Source organism: Primulina tabacum, chromosome 5, assembly GCF_025594145.1.
Source record: "Primulina tabacum isolate GXHZ01 chromosome 5, ASM2559414v2, whole genome shotgun sequence".
Classification (NCBI taxonomy): domain Eukaryota; kingdom Viridiplantae; phylum Streptophyta; class Magnoliopsida; order Lamiales; family Gesneriaceae; genus Primulina; species Primulina tabacum.
The window spans coordinates 29,683,027-29,709,321 of NC_134554.1; the positions used below are offsets into that span (position 1 = coordinate 29,683,027).

Consider the following 26,295-nt stretch of genomic DNA (forward strand, 5'->3'; position numbering starts at 1 on the left):
AGATAACCCATATCTCAGCTCGAACTATAAAATTTATGACCGACATAAGATGACTTTATCCTCGACCTTCTCTTGTAATAGCTATTACCTTTGAAGTATGATATAAAATTTCAATCTTTATTTCAATATATATATAATCCCAACTTTATACGAGTAGTTTGGAGATTAAATATATATATATAAGTTTGGAGATTACAAAGAGAATTCGAAGGCATCAAGAAAAAAATAAATTATTAATTGGGTTTTTAATTTCTAATTTTCATCTCATATATTTAATGAATTTGATGATTATCTTAATTATAATTTGATGTAAGTGCCACGACATACAATAAATATAAGAGAATTAAATGCAAAAATCTCATTTACAATCTATAAAATTGTACTTTTATTGACATGTAAAGCTATAAACAAATTTAACACAACCAAAATAATTAATCGCAAAAGGATTAAAAAAAAGAGTATTTTATTTAATTTTTGTAATTGCAGAAAAAGGGTATAGATTCAAACATAATTTTATGGCTTAATAACTCTAGTATTGAAGCAAAATGAGCTTAATATTTCCTTTTAAGGCGTAAATTAATGTTTCTATGATCTGAAATTTTATTATATATATTTTAAAACCAAATTTTTTATTATATTTGATATTATATTATCTAAATGTGACGTCTGAGGTCGAGTAGGATGGGGTATAATCGCTAGTGCTAAGAGGTTACACAAACCAGGAGCGGCTCCTAGCAAACTTCTTAGTGAAAGGAACATGAATGAACTGTCACAACACGAGAATGAGAGAGATCCCAAGATTGTGCGATATGAGACTGTATAGTTGATGAGAACTTAAAAGATTTAATATATATTATTCATATCGACAATGTACTTGTTTTTTTGGAGTTCATTATTTAAAAACTCCAAAGTTAAGTCTATTTGATTTGGGGAAATTATGAAATTAATGACTCAATGAAAAGTTTCTCAGGACAAGCGTGAGTGATGACATACGCACGCTGTAAAAACTTGTGTTGGTACAGTCGGGGACATTCATCGAGTCCGATGAGTTGCAGTGATCACATGTGCCAAGAGGTTGAACAAACAAGAAGTGACTCCTAACAAGCTTCTAGACGAAGAAAAAATGAATGAACCGATCTCACATTGGAATCAAAGATATTCAAGACTGTGCAATTATGAGCCTATATAGTTGATGAAAAATTAAAAGGTTTGATATGTACTATTCATATCAATAAAACGAATCTTTTTTTCATGGAGCTTATTACTTAAAAATTCTAAAAAATAAGTACACTTGACTTGAGACAATTCTGAGATGATTGACCTTGAAAGTTTCGCAAGATGCATATAAGTAGATAAGCATGCTATACATATAAATGCAAAGATTCTTCTAAATTATGTTGTATAGTGTTAATTTGTATCGACTTGCACACATACACTCACATAAGCATATCTTAAAAGTATGTATCTTAAGTTTGAAAAAAAAATACTCCATATATATCATATATTATAGGATCTATAAATATTACAAACATTTTACACTCTTTAAATATATTTTAATAATCCAAAAGTGTATAACATTTGTTACTCTAATATCACAAGTTTAAAAATCCGATATTGATAGGTAAATTTATTAAGACATAAAAACAACTAAATTTATGCTGATAATTTATTCTCACCCAAATTCAATCATAAAAAGGGATTTTCTGTATGAAAACCACCCTTGATCCTCAAATGTGTACTATTTAGTATATGTTAGAAACATGACATTCTTGATCAATGTCTCTTACCATTTGTACACACATACATTGTGTTTTTAATGTAACCAAACCTTTTGAAAACTAAAAATCCTGCACTTTAAAAAATGTCTATTTCTTGAAGTAAATCTAAAAAGTTAAATATATAAAATTTCGAATCATTATACATTACTGATGCTGAGATAGTGGGTCCTACATGGGAGTGTGGTGACGTAGACAAGTTTTATAGTTGGTGAGGGTTGCAAATCTTTTGGATAAAACGTGTTTCAACTGACCAATCACAGTTGAGAGAAATCCGACCCCCACACTCCAAAATAGCGACTCTTTTCACCGTTCTTCATTGGAACACACGCCGGCCCTCCGATTCTCGCGAGAATTTCATCTACTCCGACTAATTTCGGGCTTTCATTGGATTTTTGGAGCTGATTTGGATCAGGAAATCGGAATCTTTGGCGGTGATGGCTGTTTCAGGCGCGTTTGTGGGTGCGAAGCTCGAGAATTTGTTGATCAGTAGTACGGCGACGGCTTCAGTCGCCTCGGCATCCACACCTCCTGTTGGCTTGCTCTGCAAGCCGGGGGCTCCTGGAAAGCGTCGAGCTTCTCTGAATAGGAGGGGATATATGGGGAATTTGAGGTGCGAGGCTGCATCCGATGCTTTGGGTCAAGTGGAATCCACCAATGCGGCTTCCTCTTCTGGTTTAGCTTCGAGCCTCTCCGCTTTGGAACTGCTCAAGACTTCCGCCGCTGACCGTATGGACTTTTTTGCCATTGAATTTTGATTTCGCTGTCGAATTGGATTATCATAAGTTCTATTTTATCGTTAATTGATCATGGTTGAATTTCAAGTATAATGTAAACTGGTCGTAGAACCATTTTTTTTGGGTTTTCCTGACATTTTGTTCTTATTTTGGTCCAGGATATACGAAAGAAAAGAGCAGCATTATAGTAATTGGTCTCAGCATCCACACTGCGCCCGTTGAAATGCGGGAAAAACTTGCTGTCCCTGAAGCAGAGTGGCCCAGAGCTATTGGGGAGCTGTGTAGTCTGAATCACATTGAAGAAGCTGCTGTCCTTAGTACATGTAACAGAATGGAAATCTATGTTTTAGCTCTCTCTAGGCACCGGGGAATCAAAGAAGTGACTGAATGGATGTCTAAGGTAACTTTTAGAACTTGTTTTCTTTTAAGAATTTTTGGTTATCTTAGATGGTGTATTCCATGTAGGAAATTAATGATTTTTTTTTTTAGATTTTAGAAGTTCAGAGGAATTCTATCAAAATTTTTGAATAATTGATATTCAAATTAGAATTTCATATAGTTTTAAAAAGGTAACGATACTTTTAACAACTTCATGAAATTCATTAACATGCAAATAACGTACAATTATATATTATCAAAAATTGTCTTCGGTTCAATTTAAAAATTTGAATGGATTGTCAAAGCTCTTAACTCATACAAAAGCTCTTTCTTTGTCTTTGTGACATCACTTCTTATCTTCTCATCTCTCTTATATATGTATCATTTTCTCTAATTTTCAAAATATATCTCTATGTAACTTTTTTTTTTCTCTTTTCAGATTTTTCATTGTTTGGATGATTGTTAATTTAATAATTTTTTATTTTAATATTTTTAGATTTTTGTTATTTTTAATTTATGATTTATAAATAAACATAATATTCAATAATAAAAAAAGATACTACAAAAATAACCACACTTATTCTTAATAGTTGAATATTTTCCCAACAAGCATGACAAAAAAATAAAATAAAATTTAAGATTCTAAGCTATAAATCATGAAGAACAATTTATGATATAAATCATAAATTGAATAAGGAAAGCATTATCTCGTCTTAAATGATTTAACTTTTAAATAAGTAAAATTATTTATTAATATAAAATTTTAAAAAACATTTCAAATTGAATATGTTATATAGTTTAATTAATTATTAGTTCAAAAAAATTTAATAAAAATATGTTATAATTAGGCACAAAATCTATAGAATTTATAAATTTTTTTTATAAAAGTCTATAAAAATCTTGCAAAAAAAGTTTACAGGAATCCACAAAAATTAGTTTGTAAATATGTGAGATTTTATAAAATATATGAGATTCTGTAAAAGCCAATAAAAATTTATCTAATCCAGAAAAGTTTATCATTTAAAAATCATTGAAAAGTCATCAAAATTTTGGAAAGTCATCAAAACTCTGGATTGAGTGTTCAATTAAAGTTTCTTGATCGCATATAGAACTTGCCGTAGAAGAGTTTAGTACAAAGACATTTGTGAAAAGAACAAAAAATACGCTTACCGTGTTTGTTCAAGTTAGATTTTCTTTGAAATTTAAGGAAATATTTTATAACACTGAACGTGCAAATGGACAATTTTAATTACTGTTTTCCTACATTTCTGGATACTCTGTGTTAACTTATTCTAAGAAATGCCAATCCTATTCTTTTTCAACAGTAAAATAAAAAAATGTCTAAGGAATGTGTCGAGATAATGCTTTCCTTTTTCTGATCTTATACCATCACACATTTTATCAAGTGTGTTTTTAATTGCGTTTTGTTACCATGTTTATGCTCATAAGATGTCGTGTGCTTTGCCAGACCAGTGGAATTCCAGTTTCAGAGATCTGCCAGCACCGTTTTTTACTCTATGACAAAGATGCAACCCAGCACATTTTTGAAGTGTCATCAGGGCTAGATTCATTGGTTTTAGGAGAAGGTCAGATCCTAGCACAAGTGAAACAAGTGGTTAAAGTTGGCCAAGGGGTTGTGGGCTTTGGAAGGAATATAAGCGGTCTCTTTAAGCATGCAATCACTGTTGGAAAGAGGGTTAGAACCGAAACCAACATAGCGGCCGGGGCAGTTTCCGTTAGTTCAGCAGCTGTGGAATTGGCTTTAATGAAGCTTCCCGAATCCTCCCATGCCACTGCTAGGATGTTAGTAATTGGAGCAGGAAAGATGGGCAAGCTTGTGATCAAGCACTTGGTAGCCAAAGGGTGCACAAAGATGGTGGTAGTGAACAGAAGCGAAGAAAAAGTTGCTGCCATACGAGAGGAGATCAAGGACGTTGAAATAGTACACAAACCTCTAACCGAAATGCTGAACAGTGCAGCCAAAGCTGATGTGATTTTTACCAGTACTGCATCTGACATTCCTCTCTTTCTTAAAGAGCATGTTGTTGACCTTCCACCGGTAGGTCCAAATCTCGGTGGTTTGAGACTTTTTATCGACATTTCCGTTCCAAGAAATGTTGCTGCGTGTGTCAACGAGCATGAGGGTTCACGAGTGTACAACGTGGATGATCTTAAGGAGGTTGTGGCTGCAAATAAAGAGGATCGAATACGTAAAGCAATGGAAGCTCAAGAAATCATCACTGAGGAATCAAAACAATTTGAAGCCTGGCGTGATTCACTAGAAACAGTTCCAACTATCAAGAAGTTAAGGGCTTATGCTGAAAGAATAAGAGCTGCAGAGGTTGAAAAATGTTTATCAAAAATGGGCGACGAAGTTCCAAAGAAGTCGCAGAAGGCTGTTGATGATCTTAGCAGAGGCATTGTAAACAAGCTGCTACATGGGCCGATGCAGCATCTAAGGTGTGATGGGAGTGATAGTCGTACTTTGAGTGAAACGCTTGAGAATATGCAAGCCCTTAATCGAATGTTCAGCCTCGAGACTGAGATATCTGTGTTGGAACAGAAGGTTAGAGCTAAGGTAGAGCAAAATCAGAAATAAAAGGTACATCTGCTGTGCCTTCTATAGAGCTTTTTGCCTGGCCTCGGTCATCATCTATGAATAAGTGTAGAATTCCGCATTGTCTTGTTTGGTGGCATGACCCCAACTTCCGATACCATATAATATTAATTGCACATGATTAATCACATCGCCTGTCTTTTTCCTATTGATGTTTAACTATGAAAGTTTTCATTTTGTACAATATAATTCAAATACTTGATGTGACCAAGGGATGATTTGTTCAACTTAGATTGAATAATCGTGATCAAATTTACATTCAATTCCATCCTCTTTCGTCGAGTACCTTGAACTTTTTTTGTAAGTTTGTTGTCGATTGCTGTGTTACAACACCGGAACCTCATCACACCAGTATATCGTCTATATATACCAATGATTTTTTCTAAAGTTCATTTTTAGATTTTTTTCTATTGTGAGCTCCGACTTGTAATATCATTATTATTTTATGTATATAGCAGCGGAAGCGTATACAATACTTGACTGACAAAAGATGAACCCAAATACTAGCATTACGTTCTCGAATGAAAGTCAAATGTGATTTCACGATCTAGCTAAGTCAATATTTCAATTTCCGTAATTTTCATCATATTCGGAGTCATGAATCCTATATCTGAATTTACAATAAATAAAAAGAAATAAAAGTTAAGTCTTCAGGGAAATAGTTATATATGGTTATAACAAGTCAATTAGTAATATATCAGTGCATCAACTAAATATGAGATGACATGCATCAGTAATAATAATATATCGTTACGAAATATCTTGTTGAGTGAAATGCATTGATTGTTCGTGACTCTGAAGTGAATATCATGGGCTAAAGATGCGGCTTCCACCAATATTCTATAGTAGCACATTTCTCCACATGCTCAAGTAGGATATGTACAATCGATCATTTACTAGTCAATATGAAATCACATTTTCAAATTAAAGCAACGCTGTTCAGATGAATCATATAATAGGGATAAAACTTGTTGTTCATTGGACTCACTTTCCAAGCCGAAACTGTGTTGTCAAGTGGACTAAAAATCCAATAAATTCATGATTGTCCAGAGCTGCAATCATTAAGCAATTCATTCATTAGTTCGGTGAATGGCCGATCGGTAACCAATCAGAAACCAACAATTCTAGAAATTCAAGTATGCATAACAATATGATTAATAAGATGTGAAATGCACAATATGATGCATTATATATAAATTAATAGGTAGTTTATAAAACTTTACTATAAATTCCGCAAAAATGGTCATAGGTGAAGAAAAACAAGTAGTGAACTCACGGTAGAAACCTCACATCAATAACTTACTATTTCACACGGCTGTTGAACTTAAGCCAATATAAATATAATTTAAGTAACTTTATACTGGGTAGGATCATAGTAGATGATGTGATATTTTGAAATTCATTTTTATACAAAACTTGTACCATATAATTTTGGTTAAAACTTTATAAATTCATATTAAATTAAAGACATGTCCAAAAAATATGAAACATCATCATATGGCTGGAATCATGATGGAAATTGATCGGAAAAAGTGAAGATCGTATTTTGGCCGGCGCACAAGATATACGTGCTAGTGAAACAACGCATGTAGCTGCTCTAGTGGTCACACATGACTTGGATTTTTCCAGCAACGTATTTTTGAACGATATATAACTTTTATGTTTTATACTTTTTTAAATTCGGTCCAGATCGATCCAGATTTTGAAAAAGTAAAATAGTTATCAAGATCATTTCGGAAGACCAAAAATTATATTTCTGATGACCGGAAGGGTGATTGACTGGTACCTATTTGAACTAGAAAATTTTTTGAACAATTTTATTTTAAAACCGCAATGAAAATCGTTCAAAAAGGAGGAGGAATCGGTTGAAAGTAGCTATCTTAAAACCAAGTTTCTGGAAAAATTCTTCGTGAATCTTGTTTTTCAGGGGAAAATTGTTTGATGATTTTGCTACACCTCCTATACACTTGATTGTTAGGTGGAAGAAGAGTTTTGTATAAATTGTTCGTAATTTTTGGAGATGGTTTGCTATTTTTTCACCATTTCTTCCTATTTTCTCCTTATTTTCATGTTCTCATTTTCTCTCTACAGCCGCCAATTTTAGAAGATGGAGTGAGTCAGTACACATAATCAAATATTGACCTAACTTGGAGATATTATTTGTTATGAAAATTAATTAGTAATAGATATTTTTCATTAATTTATATAATATTTAGACATTCCAATGATTTTCACATATGATTATTCAATTTATTAATTTGATATATTTGTATGAAAGTGATTTAATATACTTGAACATTTATTTTGATTTTTATAATTCATTTTTAGGTCATTTATACCAAATAATAATTTTCTAAATAAATTTTCTGCTCAAATATATTATATCCCTACGTATATACTTATATTTTATGTTTAAAATCTAATCTTAATTTATTTATTTATAAGCATCTTAAATATTTTGGGTGTAACACTCTCACCTTAAAAGAATCTGATCCCCGAATTTATTGTTGTATAAAAATCACAAATCTTTCGGTCTATTTATTTCTCATATTTTTATAAAAATGTTTATATTATTAATAAATTATTTGGATATTTTCTAGTTAATGCCAACATCATAGTTTTATTATTGGTCATTCTTTGTTTTCATTTATGAATAAAGATCTTTATATATGGGAAAAAGTACGTTCTATCGATTTTTATTTGCATAAACTAATGATAGTAGTATGGTAGAAGTTCTAGTTGCTTTAAGATGTCCTGATTGGTACCGTCATTCTCCGGGTGTTGGATCGACACATTCTTCTTTTCCAACGTTGTGTATTGTCACGGACCAGAACTTGGCACGCGACTCAAAGGAAAATGCTTCCAAGAGGCTAACTTCAATCCAGAAAGATCCATCATATTCTAGCCCCACATAAAGAAACAGAAGTCCATAAGGTTCCGGAGCACTCCAGAGTGTTGCAATTGTTTTGTTCGTTCGTGAAGGGTCTTGATGTTAGGATCGGTTGGGAGTGAAAAAGTGTTTAGAAAGGGAGGTTGAATAAACAATTGACAATTTTCACAATCTTTTTGAATAATGAATCAGTTTAGTGATCAACTGAATTCAGGAATCTTGTTTGTCAATGTCAATTAGTTAACTAATGAAAGTGCGTAAATAAATTGAATGACAGATATAATAAAAACTAAAATTAAGGGACACAAGATTTGTGGATCTCCGCATATTTCAAACACTCCTACATCACCCATTCTATCTCGAAGATATGATATTTACCAAAAGACTTTGATCTATATAACAATTTGTACAAACTCACTTCAGTTTTGGACTTAACAATGCCAAAACTGAAACTCTTAGTTCCAATACAGTTTATCAGTACTCAACTGATACGTAACTACTTAGCACAACTGATCTCTACGAGATCGAATAATACAATAGTGAGTGTTTGTGCTTTTAAGCTCACTAGCCTGAAAGCTATGAATGCATATATTAAGCATGAGCTTTTGAGAGATTTTGAACTGAAAGAGTATGCACATAGTTCTGTTTGATAATTTGAACAATTTCGTGGCTTGATTGCTTGATTACTCGATTATAGGATTATTCTTGTTCAGCTGATCTTCTCGGCTATTTATAGGCTTTGCTTCCAACGATTACAATAAACCAATTTGAATCTTTGTATCCGTTGTATAGCCACGTCAACATTCTTCTGACAATCGTATACTGTAGCTTTTCTGATATGCGGTGTTCCCATTATACTTTGCAGTCTGCTCTTGTACAATTGTCGGTTGATAGCTACGTTCCTTAACTGATGACGTGTCAAACTGATTTATCAGTTGACAAAGCCGATAAGATTAACTGATTGCTCTCAACCGACTGTAGTTTAATTGATCACTTCCAACTGATCATCCAGTTGACTACGTAGTTCAGTTAGCTTAGTTTAGTTGCCTTTTATTATATACGCACTAATCTTCAGTTCGGACAACTATCAGTTTACGAATTTTTAGATCAGTTACTTTCAGTCTTCTTGATCATTTGTTCAATCTCTTTACGTTCAATTTGTCAAACTCTGAAATCAAGTTTCCAACAATTTCCCCCTTTTAGGTTTTTGACAAAACTTAGAATATATGAACTGATCAAATTGTACTCTTCGTAGATAAAATAATCTTTTATTGACAACTCTTTTCATTGTACAGATTCGTACACAGAATGAAAGAATAAAAGAATATTCTACTGACTAAAAATCCTCAAAATCTGCCAAATTTCTCAACTGAATATGAAGATTGTCTTCTGACAGATATGGACTTCTTTAATGCTTATCTCGTTTATCGGCTGGCCCTTGATCAGTCAGTTGACTAGGTCTCTTCTTGGATAGCTTCTGATGTTCTTCTACCTCTTCCCCTTTTTGTCAAACTCACCAACCCTGCTGGATAAAGCACGAACTTCCGAGATGACATTAGATATGACATTCATTATTTGTTCTTGCTATTAGATCCATTCTCTTTGTCACTACAGTTTCCAAGAATTCAATGTGATTCTTGAACATGTCTTGAGTCTGAAAATGTTCTTGAACTGTCACTTGGTCTTTCTTTAATTGATCTAGCTGGAGAAATAAAGAAGTAATATCCTTTGTGACCTGTTTCAGGTTCTTCATTGTCTTCTCCTTCATAGAATCAATCTTCAAAGTATGCAATAGTTGAGTGATATCGGAAATAGAAGAAACTAAATGGAGAAGGTTGGACTGAATGTTTTCTCATTGAATCAGTAGCCATTTGGTATCTCAGGAGATATAGCTTTAGAGAATTCTGGTTCTTACTCTTTTTCTTCTTCATTAAAAATCACCAAGGCCTGATGATAGGATCGGTTAGGGGGGATCACCATTGAACTACAATAGCTCGGTTCTTGAAATATTGAACACCGATGAATTAAATCGAGTTTGGTGCTCAAACCAAGCGAAAAATACTCGAAATAATCCTTTGTAGAAACTAATTAAATATTTTGTAAACCATTTAAAATATATGCAAGTTGAATGAGTAAAATATTTTAGTTGAATCATTTTATCAAACACTTGGTATGCAATATTTTGATATTTGAAGAACATATAAAATGCTTCAACAATGCTTCTTTAAAACTATGAAAATGATAAGTAAATGCAATAAACAAATAGACACGAATTTGTTTATGGATGTTCAGAGACTTCAAATGCTCCTACGTCACCCCTTCTTCCCCTTGGGAAGGATATTCACTAGAAGACTTTGATTTATACAACTCTTTGTACAAACCCACTCAGCTAGGACTTACCCACTGCCTAGACTGGACTCCTAGCACTCAAGATTATAGGCAGCACCTCACAATCAGCATATTGTTTAATGTCTCATATGCAAAGACTACATACGCAAGTTTATTGTCTTTGTGCAAGACTCACTCAACTAAACTTTGAAGTTCAACTCTCTTGTATATGTGTGAGTGATTGTGTGTGAGAAATTTATCCTTTACAGTGTATATATCAAATGTATCCTCACACAAGGGCTTGTGCTCTCAACTAGCTGATTTCTTCATGCTAACTGCCCATTCTTTGAATCCTCTCCAAAAAACTCTTGTTTGATCTTCAAGATGTTGTATTTATAAGCCCCAACAATGATATATACGTTAGACACAAGAATATGACCGTTTGAAAAGTTTCTGTACTGTTTCTGAAATTGCAACAGTCAAATTCGTCTTGCTGGGCATTTTCCCGACTGGTCAACTCTGGTCAACTCATCTGGTCGTTCAGTTCAACTGGTCAGCAGCTGGTTCGGTTCAGTTCAGTTGGTCAGCTGCTGGTTCGGTTCAGTTGGTCTGGTTCAATTAAACTGGTTCAGTTCAGTTCAGTTCAGCTGGTCTGGTTCAGTTCAGTTGGTTCAGTTCAACTGATCTGGTTCAACTGGTCTTCAGCTGGTCTGGTTCAGTTCAACTGGATCGGTTCAGTTCAGTTTCAGCTGGTGTGCTGAAATCAGCCTAGCTGATTTCAGTTTGTGCAGAACCAGTAACTTCATCGTAATTTATCAGCATCTTAAGCTTCGATTCAGACTTTTACTTTTGAAGATGATTTGTAGATGATCATCTTATCTTTCCATCGCATACTGAATCTCTTCATTTCGATAACCGGGCTGAGAGATAAGACCAAAATACCGCAACTGCTCATACCCAACTGATTGCTGTTTTCGTGCAATCAGTTCGGAGATTCATTGATCAGTTAGACCTTGATAACATCCGATTTTTCCCAACTGACGTGAAATACAACTTGTTCCAAATTGAGTTTTATGATCAGTCCAGTTGGCGGATTGTCATTTGGATTCTCCAGCTGAGAGATATCTTCCAAACATCGAAGCTCACCAGAAATTCAGTTTGTGCAGAATTCGGTTTCAGTTTGCTTCTTGTGTTAACAACTTCACACTTGAGTAAATATGTTAGAAACACAATAACAAGTTTTGTTAACATCAAAATCAAGATTACTAACTTGAAAAGTTCCAACACCTGATCAGTTGATTCAATCACAACAGTTACCATTTCTGCAACTGCTTCCCGTTGAAGTTCAGGAGGAGGAGTGGAAGTCGGAACAACAGTTGAGCTTGTAGGCTCTTCAGTTGGTTGGTCAGCTGATACTTCAGTTGACTCTTTAGTTGGCACTTTTTCAATTGATTTCGAGTGCAACTTAGCCACTTCAGTTTCAGCTGGAGCTGCCTGTTCAGTCGTGGTAGGCGACTGAACTGGTTCTTGAAATTGTAAAATAGCCTCTGAGGCTAGTTCTTCAGTTTCTCTTGGTTCTTCAACTGATTCTCTAGTTAAAGCATCCAGCTGGATATCAGTGGAAACTGATTGTATAACTTCATCGATAATTGCCAGTGATAATTCAGCATCAGTATATAGTTGAAGACTTTTGGAAGGAGAGTGAAGAGCAGAAGATGATTGTGGAGCATCCTTTGAAGAAGGAGCAGTTACTTGCTCAGTTGGTTCAACAACTGCTTCTTGGGATGACTCTGGCCGTTGAGATGACTGTTCAGCCTGCTCTTCTAAGGATGGACTTTGGGAATTTGTAGGAATAAATTAACTGTTGACCCATTTCCCAATCCTTAAACTTCATTTGCAGTGATAATAGATCCGTGTCCAACTGGTCATAAACTGCTTTATCATTGAAGGCAGTTGGACTGGTGGGATCATAGTTCTTGCGTAGCTGAGCTATGACTTTAGCTAGATTTTTGGCACACATCATATCAAAGAAGTACGTCATACTCTCCAATGCTTGAGCAATGGTAGCAGCTTTGACTACTCTTAGGACGATGGTTTCCAAAGCAATAAATTTATTAAGAGTAGATGTCTTTCGTAATCGATTGGCAAACACCTCGGTCCTGAAATCTGACCCATTCATTATAAGTTTTCAACTTTGATTCAGAAAACTCATTTACCTCTTCTCAAATTAGGTCGATATGAGTCTGAATTGAGTTGGTCGGTCGTGGCTCTTCTATCATCTTGCCCTTTCATTTCGGGTCAGTGAGGGCACGAGAAATGCTCAGCCCTGAAACAGTTGCATCCACTTTTTCTCGTATCACCACTCCATTTGGCCTTGCAAAAAGGTAGAGTAGTTGGGCCTATGATGGTGATCAGTGGTGCTTTTACTCAAACTGGTTTTTGTTTATCACCAGATTCGGTGATAATCTCTTGTGATGGAGTAGTTGGAATCAGTAACTGACTGACAGTTGATGAAGCAATTGGAACTGCACTTATAGGTATAACACTGATAGGCTGTTCAGCTTCAGTTGGCTTCAATCTGTCAGCTGGGATTGCTTCCAGAACAGCTGCTGGCTTGGTTTTCTGGGTTCTTGGATTCTTCAAAATTTTCGGAGAAGGGGTTTTCTCTGATTCAGTCTCACTGACAATCAGTTTCCTTTTGATTGTCTTTTTCTTAGCCAAGTTCTTGGTCTTCTTGACTGATTTGGGAGTTGCCTGCGTCCCAATCTCCTTCTTGACCTTGAAAAACTGATCAGGAGACATGTCCAGCTTGGTCTTTGGAGGCTGAACATTTTTATCGGTGAGTTGTATTTGGATGACTTCTCAGAAGAATCATCTACCAAGCCTTTGTTCTTCAGAAGAAAATTGATCGGCACAACAAAGCCTTTGGATTTTTAGACAATTGAACCATGTTTTTTCAAATATTGAACAGTATGGTTGATCAGTTCAGCTTGCGTTCATTCACCAGAGCAGCCATTATCTGAAATTTCTCGAGTGTGAGGGCAGCAAAGGAACCTACCTTGGCTAGAATGCCTTTTTCCACTATATCTGCCATCAAATGATATTCATATTTTAGCTCTTTCTTGGGATCAAATACTTTTATCTTCCTCCCATCAGCAGATAAAAGTGTGAGCATCTCCTTCACATCGGCGACTTTCACTTCAGAATAGTGAGAAAGGCCATCAGTCAGTAGTTGGAAGATGGAGCTAAAAGATTCTTCGTCAATAGTCAGCATCTTGCCGTTGACAGTGGTTGTAATCTTTCCTTCAGCTGAGAGGAAGCCGTTGCTATAGAAATCCTAAATTTTTTTGGAATGAATTTCTTGAGTAGATGACCCAAGAAATTTCCTTAGACCTGCTGCTTCCAGTTTCAGAAAGATACTTTGAACGGCTGCGTCCTTAACAGAGAGGACGGAGTCGAAATCAATTGCCATAGCATTTAGCATGTAGGCCGGAACTTGGCTTGCCATTGCTGATTTGAATATCTGCGAAGAAGAAAAGCTCTGTAAATTTGATTTGCTTTGAAAATGAAATGCTCGTGAAGAAACTGAAATGAGGCGGAACAATTACTTATGTTTGTGACTGTTCAAATTTTTGGACACGTGTCAGTCCAAGATAAATTGAATAAAAACGTGTGTACGTGCGGTGAAAAAATGAATATAAGCCTAATGGACTACGTGGGGCCACGTTTTATATTACTATTCAATGAATGACATAAATTAAAAGTGTAATTTTAACAATCACATCACTTAATATGAAATATTTATTGATTAATCAGTTAACTTGTATGATAAGATCAGTTAGGTCAATAACTGAGTGATCAGTTGAAAATTGAATCAGTTCAGTTGAAGACCAACTGAATATTGTCTTATCAGTCAACCATTTAGAATCGACATTCCCCCTAAATAAGTGCATATAAGTAAATGAGAGTAAGAGAAACTCAGTCTGAATAAACTAAATGCATTATGTTGACTGATGTCTCTTCGTCTTCTTCTGCTTCTTCAGTTGGAATCTGCCTATAAATAAGATCAACTTCATTAGATATTAACAATAAAAATTAAGCACAGATGGATAGACCAAGCAGTTCCAACAATCCGAATCCTGCAGCAAGACTTCCACGAGTGGAGAGGTGGAAGAGAGACATTGAAGATTATGTCTTCGAAAGAGTCATGTCCACCCGGACTAAGATTCACGACCTCCAGACCATCCAGCAAGATAGATCAGTTGCTACTGATAAACAGAAGGCAACTGAGATCAAATATAAGAAGCGTCTAGATGTTATTCACACTTCAGACCTTGCAACTGACGAAGTTCTTTACTACTTGATGCTTAGGAAGGAGCAAATGGTGCTGTAAATAATTGCTATATCAGAAGGCTTTGGAAGAATTGCCTGCAATAAACTGTCTATTTGATGTCTCTTTGGCTAGATGTCATTGAGAGAGAAATGAATCGGGTAATGATAGAAATATTTTGTCAATAAAATTGTTATTTTCGATTCATTGCTGTTTTCGTTCTTCATACTAACTGATGATCAGTCTGACTAAAGAACAGTTGACTAACTGAATAATAATTAGAAACAACTGACGTAATTAGATTTAAGTTAAGTCACCTCTAATTAAACTGCATAAAATTAAGAGTATTCTTATCCTTGAATATGAATCGTCAGAGTATTACAAATGCGTCTCTTCAGATGACTTCAAAGCTAATCTATAAATAAGAATGAAGAAATTAGTCACAATATCAGTTGGTTATTTCATCAAATAGTAAAAATTAACACAACAGCAAATGGACGCCGCTGGTAGTTTGTAATATCCAAGCTTGGTGAACGGTACAGTTTAAGATTTCTTATGTTTATGGACTATTTGGTTAAGTTTAAGTATAGTTTAGATGTTAAGAATTTGGATTTATGATTTATAGTATTGTTGATTATAGATGGTGTGTAGTCATAGTGTAGCATCGTTGCGATTTAATTCATGATTATTTGTATGTTGACCCAATTGGTATGAGGCCAATTGTAGTGGTTAGATAAGACATAGTGGTGCAATTTTCTTGTTAAGAGTGTTGCCAAATTATGAGAGGAAGCGACGTTGCGATTCGATTTAGTTGCAAAGAGTATATTGTTGGCTACAGAGAAGAGTGCACCAGCGGTACATTTTGCAGTGCACCCGCGGTGTTTGGGCAGAGCCTCCAGCGCACCCGCGGTAGGAAGAGCAGCGCACCTGCGGTCGTTTTCTTCGGATTTTTGGATGTGGTACAGTATGTGTAGCGCACCCGCGGTCCAAGGGCTAGCGCACCCGCGGTCGATGAACAGTGAAGTCGTGTTTCGAGATTTAAGTGATATAATAGAAGGGTTTGGTTCATTTTCTTCATTCTTTTCTTGCACTTCTCGGTTCTTCAGCTCAAGGAGACCTAGGGTTCTCAATTTCTTTCTTTTATTTCTTTGATTCAAGCATCTTGTTGGGTATTTGAAGTGAGAACAAGATCTTTTTGGGTTCAAGGAGCTAAGGTAATCTTGTGGCTTTAGTTATTTCTTGGTTTATGGTGTTGGGGGAAATCATGGAATGTTTGATTGTGTTGGTTTTATGGGTTTTATAATATGGGTTTGTGATTATTAAGTTGTTGATGATTCAATTCATGGTTTATTTTTGTAGGATTTGTACCAAGAGATTAGAATCAAGGTTTCCATTGGTTGTAAGTGGAATTCATTTCTTGTGCTCACATGAATTATATGTATTGTATTTCAATGGTTTTAATATGGTATTCCCTTCCACTTGATTCATGTTATGTATTGATACACTTTGTTGTATATTAGACGCATTTGTATGTCTCAATTATGTCAAAGGGAATGCAAAAGAGAAGAGTCTTCAAAGTGTTTGATTTAATGTCCAAGAGAGAATTCAAATGATTTATTGGATTGATAAAGAGATAGTCAGAGATTGCATGCAATTAGTTGATCAACGACCATAGGCTTATATCCCAATAGAGTAATCGATTTATATCAATGGGATATAGGTACAGAGACAGAGATACTATTGAAATATCAATCCACCAGAGAAAAGAGAAATACCATCGTTATGTTCATGTTCTACTATATTATTCATGTTTAAGAGTTAGATGGTATTTAATGATTCCAAAGTCATGTTTTACAGAGTATGATATGTATACATTGTTATGTAAGAGTTCCACTTGCTGAGTTTTATACTCATTCCAGTTATTTCATGTGATGCAGATTAGAGCGACGAGACAGGACATTGATTGGAGCCGGGGTCATATGCATAGTGAGATGGAAGGAAGAAAGATATTTTGCTAGCATTTTGACATGATCAAAAATGATATTTTGTATTTTGATTCAACACTTTGTGGATCCCATATATACTTTTGATTGTGTAAATATATTGGGATTATATTCATGTCAAGAAAATTTTTAATCCTTCTTCCCTCTAAGAAATTTATTTTTATTTTCCGCTGTGTTATTTTATAAAATCAGTCGAGGGATTTACAGAGTTCACGACAACCAGATTTTGTTGAGGAATTTAAGCAGTCCATTGAAGCTGCTCGAAAGCTGAAAATAGAAGACCTCGTATTTGAGAAGACATTGTCAACCTGATCAAAAATCCAGGAGCTGCAGTCCTCCCAAAGGGAACTGGAGGTTACTATAAAACGAGTGGCAACTGAAGATAAATATATTTGTCGACTCGGTGTTGCTCAAGATTCTGAAATTTTTACAGATGAAGGTGTCCTTCATCTCATGCTACTCAAGGAGCAGAAGGTTCTGAAAGAGATTGCTCTTTCAGATGAGTTTACGAAGTCTGACACTGGAAAATTATACGCATGGATGAACTTTTGGTTTGATGCAATAGAGATAGAGACAAACAATGTAATAGTTACTCGTTTCAATCAATAAAAAATTTATTTCAATTAATGTTTGTCTACTCTTTATTACTTCTGCATCCTGACTGATACTAACTTAAAAGATAATCAGTGACAGTTAAACAATCTACTAACTGACATTTCAAACTGATATAACAAAGCAACTAATATTAAGACAAATCAATTAAACAAAAATATTTCGAAAGTAAGAAAACTTAGTCTCGGGTAATGGCTTTGTGAAGATGTCAGCTGCTTATTGTTCAGTTGAAACGTACTCCAACCTGATTGCTTTCTTTAGAGCATGATCTCTGATGAAATGATGTCTGATGTCGATGTGTTTGGTCATGGAGTGAAGAACTGGATTATAGGTAATTGCAATTGTGCTTGTATTGTCACAGAAGATTGATGATTCTTTTGCAATGACTCCATAATCCTTCAATTGTTGCTGAATCCAGAGCAGTTGAGCGCAACACCTTCCAGCAGCTAGATATTCTGATTCAGTTGTGGAAGTTTCTATGGATGTTTGCTTCTTGCTAAACCATGAAATCAGTCTGTCTCCTAGAAACTGACATGATCCATTGGTGCTTTTATAATCTAGTTTACATCCTGCATAATCTGCATCTGAATACCCAACTAAATTGAAAGATTAGTCTTTAGCATACAATAAGCCCACATTTTGTGTGCTTTTAAGATATTTCAATATGCGTTTGGCAGCTGAAAAATGTGATTGATTAGGATCTGCCTGAAATCTAACACACATGCAAACAACAAATACAATATCAGGATGACTAATAGTTAGGTATAACAAATAACCTATTAAACCTCTGTAGAGTGTCGTCTCAATTGATATTCTCCCTTCATTTTTATCTAATTTAATCGATGAACTCACGGGAGTACTTGCAGCTGAACATGTATCAATGTCAAATTTCTTAAGAAGTTCCTTCGTATATTTGGTCTGACTGATTGCATACCTGAGAAAGAACGTCAGTTCACCCATCATACTCATCTCAAATTTTTCCTGCATTAACTTGGCAAATTTATCGCATAATTTGGTGTTAGTTGACCCAAAAATAATATCATCAACATATATTTGCACAAGTAAAATATGATCATTTTTTGAAAATTTGAACACATTCTTATCAACGGATCCAACAATAAAGTCATGATCAGTTAGAAATTTTGAAAGCATTTCATACCAAGCTCTTCGAGCTTGTTCAAGACCATAAACAGCTTTGTTCAAATGATAAACATGATCAGGAAGAGAGTGATTAACAAAACCTGGTGGTTGTTCAACATATACTTCTTCCTGCAACTGATCATTTAGGAATGCACTCTTGACATCCATTTGGTAGACTTTAAAGTTTTTGAATGAGGCATAAGCAATGAATATTTTGATTGCTTCCAATCGTGACTGGTGCGTATATCTCGTCGTAATCTATCTCTTATTCTTGCTTATATCCTTGTGCTACAAGCCCCACTTTGTTGCGCACAATTGAACCTTCGTTCAGTTTATTCATGTAGACCTACTTTGTACCTATATTAGTTTTAGAAATTGGTCTTGGAATTAAGTTTCAGACATTGTTATGAGTAAAATAATTTAGCGATTCTTGCATAGCATTTATCCAGTTAGGATCAACAAGATCTTCATCAGTTTTCTTTGGTTCCAATTGGGAAACAAAAGCTGAATGAATAAATAAAATAATCATTTGATTCCGAGTTCTTACCGAATCAGATGGATTACCTATCAACAATTCTGGGGAGTGTGATTTCTTCCATCTGTATTCAACATTTGTTGGATCAATTTCAGCAACTGGTTCAGTTGGTAACTGAACTTTTTCTTCAGTTTCAGTTGCTTCTATTTCAGTTGGTATTTGAAATTCATCATTTTTCTCCACCAACTGATGATCAGGAACAATTTCTTGTTCAATATATTGATCTAGTATCTCTGGTTAAGGTGTTTGAAGGAGACTTCGATTGATATGAACTTCTTCTTCACTATCATCCTCCAAACTTATATCTGTAAAGCGATCAAACAGCTCAACTGTATCAGTTGGCTTATCAGTTAGTACAGACTCATCAAATACAACATGAATTGACTCTTCTACATTCAAAGTGCATTTGCTAAATATTCTATAGATGAATAACCCAGAAATATTCCTTCTGCAGACTTTGTATCAAATGCTTTTACATGATTTTTGCCATTATCGTGAATAAAACATCTGCAGCCGAATATTCTGAAGTAAGATACCACACTTTTATGTCAATGCCAGATCTCAAATGGCGTTTTTAAATGATTTTTGTTAATCATTGATATGTTCTGAGTGTAACATGCAGTGTTTACTTCTTCTGCCCAAAACCTCTGAGAAATACCAGAATCAGCACACATTGTTCTAGCAGCTTCTAGGGTTCGATTTCTTCTCTTAGCTATACTATTTTGCTGAGGAGTTTTTGCTGCTGATAGCTCATGCTTTATCCCAGTATTTTCTAAAAATTGTGAAAGATATTGATTGATGAATTCAGTCCATCGATCAGACGTTTCAATTCCAACTGATTTTTCATTTAATAATCTTTTGTAAAGTTTAATCAGTTGTGAAGCAGTTTGTTCTTTTGATTTAAGAAAGATAACTCAAGTAAATCTTGAAAAATCATCAACAATTACCAAGGTGTATTTCATTCAACCTAAAATTATGACTAATATTGGATCAAAAAGATCCATATGCAGCAATTCTAAGTATCTGAAGGAAGATTTACTACCCTTGTTTTTTAAAAAAGATCTTGCTTGCTTACCAAACTGACATGCTGAACAAATTTTATCTTTTGAAAAATCTATTTTGGGCAGACCAGTTACAAGATTATGGTTACTCAGATAAGCAATAGACTTAAAATTTAAGTGGTTCAACCTTTTTTGCCACAACCAGTTTTTACAATATTTTGAAGCTATAAAACAAACTGCTGCATTAGGTTGATCAGTCCAATTGACTTGTAAGTATTCCCACAACGATTTCCAGTTAAAATGATCTCATCAGTTGGGTCTTTAACCGTGCAAGTGTTTCTGTTGAACTGAATTGAGAAATTATTATTGCATAATTGACTAATGCTAATCAAGTTATACTTCAAATTCCCAACTTGTAAAACATCTTTAATGATAAAGTTATCATTGACAACCTTATTCATACCCACAGTTCTACCTTTGGAGTTGTCTCCAAAATTGATGTTTGGACCAGTGTATTTGATCAGTTGGGATAGCAGTTCAGCATCCCCTGTCATATTTCGCGAGCAACCACTGTCCAGATACCAAATTGATTCTTTGGCTGATGTACCTGTCACTTGCAATAACACACAATGCATAATTTTGGTACCCATATCTTATTTGGGTCCTAAACTGATTAGTTCTTTAGGAACCCAGACTTGGATTAGTCTAACTGAATTTCCAGTTGCTGTATTCCAAGTGATTTTCCTGGCTTGGTGTGTTGTGTGCAGATGAAACAATATGTGCCTTAGCTTTGTTCAACTGGTTGTTCAGCCTATATCTTTTCTGAACTGGTTTACAATTATAGTAATTCGAATAGCCATTAGCAGAGTTCTGGTATTTATAACTGAACCTTTTAGGTGTCCAGCTTCGTGAATCAATTGAACTCTTAGGGCTATAACAAATTCCAAACCTTATAGCCTTGTTCTTATTTTCAATAGGCTGCTCAACTGGTTTACTCAACTCAGGTTGTTCTTGTACCACAACTGATTTGACAAAGTGATATATTTCCCTTTGCACCTTTTCAGTTCTGGCTTTGTATCACTGGTAGAAGTTTCATCTTAGTTGCTAAATCCTAAACCAGTTTTTATCGGTAACTGATTTTTGCATATCCTGCATTTCAGCTAATGCAACTGATGATTTATTCCATACCTGAATAAGCTCAGTTTGCTTTGAATTCTCAAACGTTAACTGCTGAATTATAGATTGATTATTGCTTCTTTTGGCATTCAGCTCAGCAATCTCCCGTTTAAGACTCAATAGTTCAACTGATTCATCAGTTTTGGTTTTATTGTCTTTGAGATCAATTTGATTTGCTTTGGCTTTCTCAAATGAGTGAGCAAGCTTGTGATAGGTTTACCAGTCAATAACGTCGTGTCTGGGTTCGCCTCCTGAGTATGCATGACGAACACTCTTCCTTGGGTCGGCTGCCTCCACTGTGGGCATTCCTTTAACATGTGATCACTAGCTCCACATTTAAAGCACTTGCCCGACCCATATAAACATTGTCCCGGGTGCTGGCGGTTGCACTTCAGGCACACTGGGTACTCCGGCCTCTGAGGAGCCTTCTCCACTCCAAAGACCTCAGACCACTTTTAGCATGATTTCTTTGTTTGAATACACTTTTCCAAGTTCATTCAGTTCATTTATGATGCTGCTGACTTTCTCATCATATTCGTTCATAGATTCTCCAGTTTTCATTTTAATATTATCGAACTTCTGAATAACAACTGAGAGTTTATTTTCTTTGGTTTGCTCATTGCCTTCAGTAGAGCCGAATTAACTTATCCCATATTTATTTTGCAGTCTTGCACATCTTTATCTTGCTGAAATTAGTTTTATCCAGTGTTTTGTACAAGATATCTTTAGTCACATTGTCCAGATTGGCTTTTCTTTTGTCTTCTGCAGTCCATTCTTCTCTGGGCTTTTCAATGCGATGTGGTGCACCATCACCTATGGAAACAGTAGTGTTTTCTTTCAGTATTATCATGGGTCCGTCAACGATAACATACCACGTATCATCATCTTGTGCACCTAGATGAGTCTGCATTCTAATCTTCCAATCGTCAAATTATTCTCTGGAGAACATTGTAATTTTGTTTAAGGAAAACATAGTAATCAGTTTTGTAGGTAGAAATATTCAGGAACAAGATTCAACTGCTCTGATACCACTTGTTAGGATCGGTTGGGAGTGAAAAAGTGTTAGAAGGGAGGTTGAATAAACACTTGACAATTTTCACAATCTTTTCGAATAATGAATCAGTTTAATGATAAAATGAATTCAGGAATCTTGTTTGTCAATGTCAGTTAGTTAACTAATGAAAGTGCGGAAATAAACCTAATGACATATAGAATAAAAAACTGAAATTAAGGGACACAAGATTTTGTGGATGTTCGGAGATTTCAAACACTCCTACGTCTCCCCTTCTATCTCGAAGATATGATATTTACTAAAATACTTTGATCTATACAACGATTTGTACAAACCCACTTCAGTTTTGGACTTAACAATGGCAAAACTGAAACTCTTAGTTCCAATACAATTTATCAATACTCAACTGATACGTAACTACTTAGCACAAATGATCTCTACAAGATCGAATAATACAATAGTGAGTGTTTGTGCTTTTAAGCTCAAGGTATAACCTGAAAGCTATGAATGTATATATTAAGCGTGAGATTATGAGAGATTTTTAAATGAAAGAGTATGCACAGAGTTCTGCTTGATAATTTGAACAATTTCGTAGCTTGATTGCTTGATTACTCGATTTCAGGATTACTCTTGTTCAGCTGATCTTCTCGGCTATTTATAGGCTTTGCTTCCAAAGGTAACAATAAATCCATTTGAATCTTTATCCGTGTAGAGCCATGTCAACATTCTTCTGAAAATCGTACATTGTAGCTTTTCTGATATGCGGTGTTTCCACTGTGCGTTGCAGTCTGTGTATGTACAATTGTCGGTTGATAGCTACTGAAACACCCCACTCCCATGACATTTAAATTAATTATATAACATATGCGGAAGCCTTTCATTTTCAAAGGAAAAGAAACATATACTATTTACATCAAAGCCATTTCCAAGGTTAAGGTACATGATCATTCATAATGTATTATCCATAACATAACCAAAAGCCAACACAAACCTTTCCTTTCATTCATTTACTAAACTACATGACATTTTAAAACTTTACATATATTCACTCCACCACAATTAAAAATGACAAAACCAAAAAGTCTTTCCCTTGGCATCTTATATGACTTCTCCCGCCTCGAACAATCCATTTCAGTTCTTCTTATCACCTGCATCACATGACATTAACTGAAATGAGATAAAACTCAGTAAGTAGAAAGCTGTAGATAGCAAATACATATACAATGGCTTGGCTATAACGATGGCAATGATCTTGATTCATACTATCTTTAAAGGAACAATGATATCAAAACAATAGAGATAGTATATCCTGGTATGGATTAAAGAAAGGAAATGACAGTTCGGTGACCTGTGACCTATGACCTGTGGCAAGTATCTCTTTGATATAAATATCAAAACTGTGAGAGATACTTCGTAATCATGTAATTGGCCAATGACATGCATGAATTACTATCATTCCTTGGCTTTAATCATAGGAACTCTTATTGAGGCATTTATGCAAACACTTGGTAGGCACAATGGTGTATTAGCTCCTTGATCAATGAATTCAATGAAAATCCTTGAACAATGAACATATAACAGTATATAGATCAAATATATACCAATGAAAGGAGCTAATTATCAATAAACATGACTTATATACATATATTCATCATGTGAGCTCAAGGAGAAGTTTCTACTTACAACTTACAAGCACTATGGTTGCTATGACAACTTCAATGGAATTCTTACAACATAATACATAATAATCATCAACAATTATCACCAATATTAAAGGAATCCATCAACTCAATATAAACTTTCATTTCCTTAAACTTTTCTAAACTACATAAGTTCCTTACCTTGTAGCTTGGGAATTAAGGTAGAAGAATCTAAGAAATCAACTATGATCTTGGAATTTGAAGTGACAAAATGAAAGAGAGAAATCTTGAGGGAAGAAGAAGCTTAGAACCGATAGAAACTGATGGAGCAAGGGAGAATAGAGTGGAAGCATCTAGAAAAGACATATATAAGCCTTCATTCCCTCAAAAAACGTGTTTTTATTTTTTATACAAACTGCTAGGCGCATATGCGCGCCACATTCTGCCAAAAAACTCATTTTTAACTTCCGAATTAGCGAAAGTGGTCAACATGAAAGTTGTAGCCCTATGTCTTTTCTTGCATTTCCAATTGGCCTCATGTCATTTGAAGTATGAGTAAAAAGTTATGCTGATTCTCCCAAAATGTGTCAGTGCAGGAACAACGATACTCACGACACCATTCGGGCCACTTTTGGCTCGTCTTCTCTAAGGATTTGAACAAAACTCAAAACATGAAAGTTATAGCCTTTTATCTTATCTTTCTAATGGAAGTGGCCTCACATCAATTGGATCAAAATACAAAACATTATACTAAAAACCACAACTACTGCCACATTTGTCATACCGTTTCTACACTTCCATTTCCTATTTGGCTTAAGATCAACTTTCTATTCTACCCATTCATTTCCATAATCATCACCAACTATGAACATAATATCGAAAAAATAACCATAAACATGACCATATAATAACCTTTCCAATAAACATATCCATAACCAGTAACCATTCAACATAATCTCAACCAGTAAAGCATAAAACATGATCATAACAATAATAAACCATAAGGATTAACATGATAAAAGGTTGGGCTATTACAGCTACGTTCCTTAACTGATGACGTGTCAAACTGATTTATCAGTTGAAAAAACCGATAAGATCAACTGATTGCTCTTAACTGATTGTAATTTAACTGATCAGTTACAACTAATCATCTAGTTGACTACGTAGTTCAGTTAGCTTAGTTTAGTTGTCTTTTATTATATACGCACTAATCTTCAGTTCGGGAAACTATAATTTTACGAATTTTTAGATTAGTTACTTTCAGTCTTCTTGATCATTTGTTCAATCTCTTTACGTTCATTGTCAAACTCCGAAATCAAGTTTCCAACACTTGAGCATTCTAAAATCATGTTGGAGAATTTGGAATATTCTAGACATAACTAGTTAGTGTTAGATTAATTTATAATGGTGTAGCAAATTGGAACACTCTAGAATCATATAGTTGTATATACAGTAGAATACACTAGAATATTCTCGTTCTAAATCATTGTAGAATACTCTAGAAAGTATGATTAGCAGTATAAATAGGTTGATACCTCTCAGTTCTAAACACACCCAAGTTTCTCAAGTTATAGTAACTATGAATTTTCTCTTCAAACCTCTATTGAAAACTCTTATGCTCTTGTTTGGTTAAGGATTACTTAAGCATCTGTTGGAGAAGATTGCCTAAGTATCACACGATACTCAGAATTAAAGAATCATCACGTGACAGGTGGTATCAGATCCCGGTTGGGATTAGGGTTTGAGTACAAGAGGTCATATAAAGTTCATCATGTTGGAAATAATGGAGCAATCATAAGGACGTGGAGATAAGTCCAGAGACATGTTCAATGCCTTTGAAGCTCGTCTTGCAGGATTTGAAGTTGCATTTGCCGATATAGTGGAAAGGCATGCCACACAAGAGGAAAACATCGAGCAAATCAAGGCCGAAGGGAGCCATGCAAATTTGCGTGTGGAGATGCAAAGAGCCTTGACTACTGCTACCGATGCCCTACACAAGAATAATGATGCATTAGAGGCTATGATCGAAGCTTTGTGGGAAGAGTTGAGGGAGTTCAAGGAAGAACTTGCATAACTCAAGGATGATACAAGAGGATGAGGGACTATGTCAACACTCTGAGG

The 26,295-nt window shown here is 34.9% G+C and overlaps 1 protein-coding gene across 1 annotated transcript; it reads left to right on the top strand.

Annotated features, from left to right (window-relative positions):
• Positions 1 to 2,056: 2,056 nt before the first annotated feature.
• LOC142547405 (glutamyl-tRNA reductase 1, chloroplastic-like) lies at positions 2,057 to 5,770 on the top strand. The gene is made up of 3 exons (XM_075655688.1): positions 2,057 to 2,504; positions 2,671 to 2,912; positions 4,359 to 5,770. The coding sequence occupies exons 1-3, from the start codon at positions 2,213 to 2,215 to the stop codon at positions 5,487 to 5,489; spliced, it is 1,665 nt and encodes a 554-aa protein (XP_075511803.1). The 5' UTR covers positions 2,057 to 2,212; the 3' UTR covers positions 5,490 to 5,770.
• Positions 5,771 to 26,295: the final 20,525 nt, after the last annotated feature.

Bases quoted from the DNA above. Each gene is read 5' to 3' on its own strand.
- LOC142547405 (XM_075655688.1), top strand. From the start codon at position 2,213: ATGGCTGTTTCAGGCGCGTTTGTGGGTGCGAAGCTCGAGAATTTGTTG. The intron at 2,505-2,670 runs GTATGGACTTTT...ATTTTGGTCCAG, and splicing joins CAAGACTTCCGCCGCTGACC to GATATACGAAAGAAAAGAGC. The intron at 2,913-4,358 runs GTAACTTTTAGA...GTGCTTTGCCAG, and splicing joins TGACTGAATGGATGTCTAAG to ACCAGTGGAATTCCAGTTTC.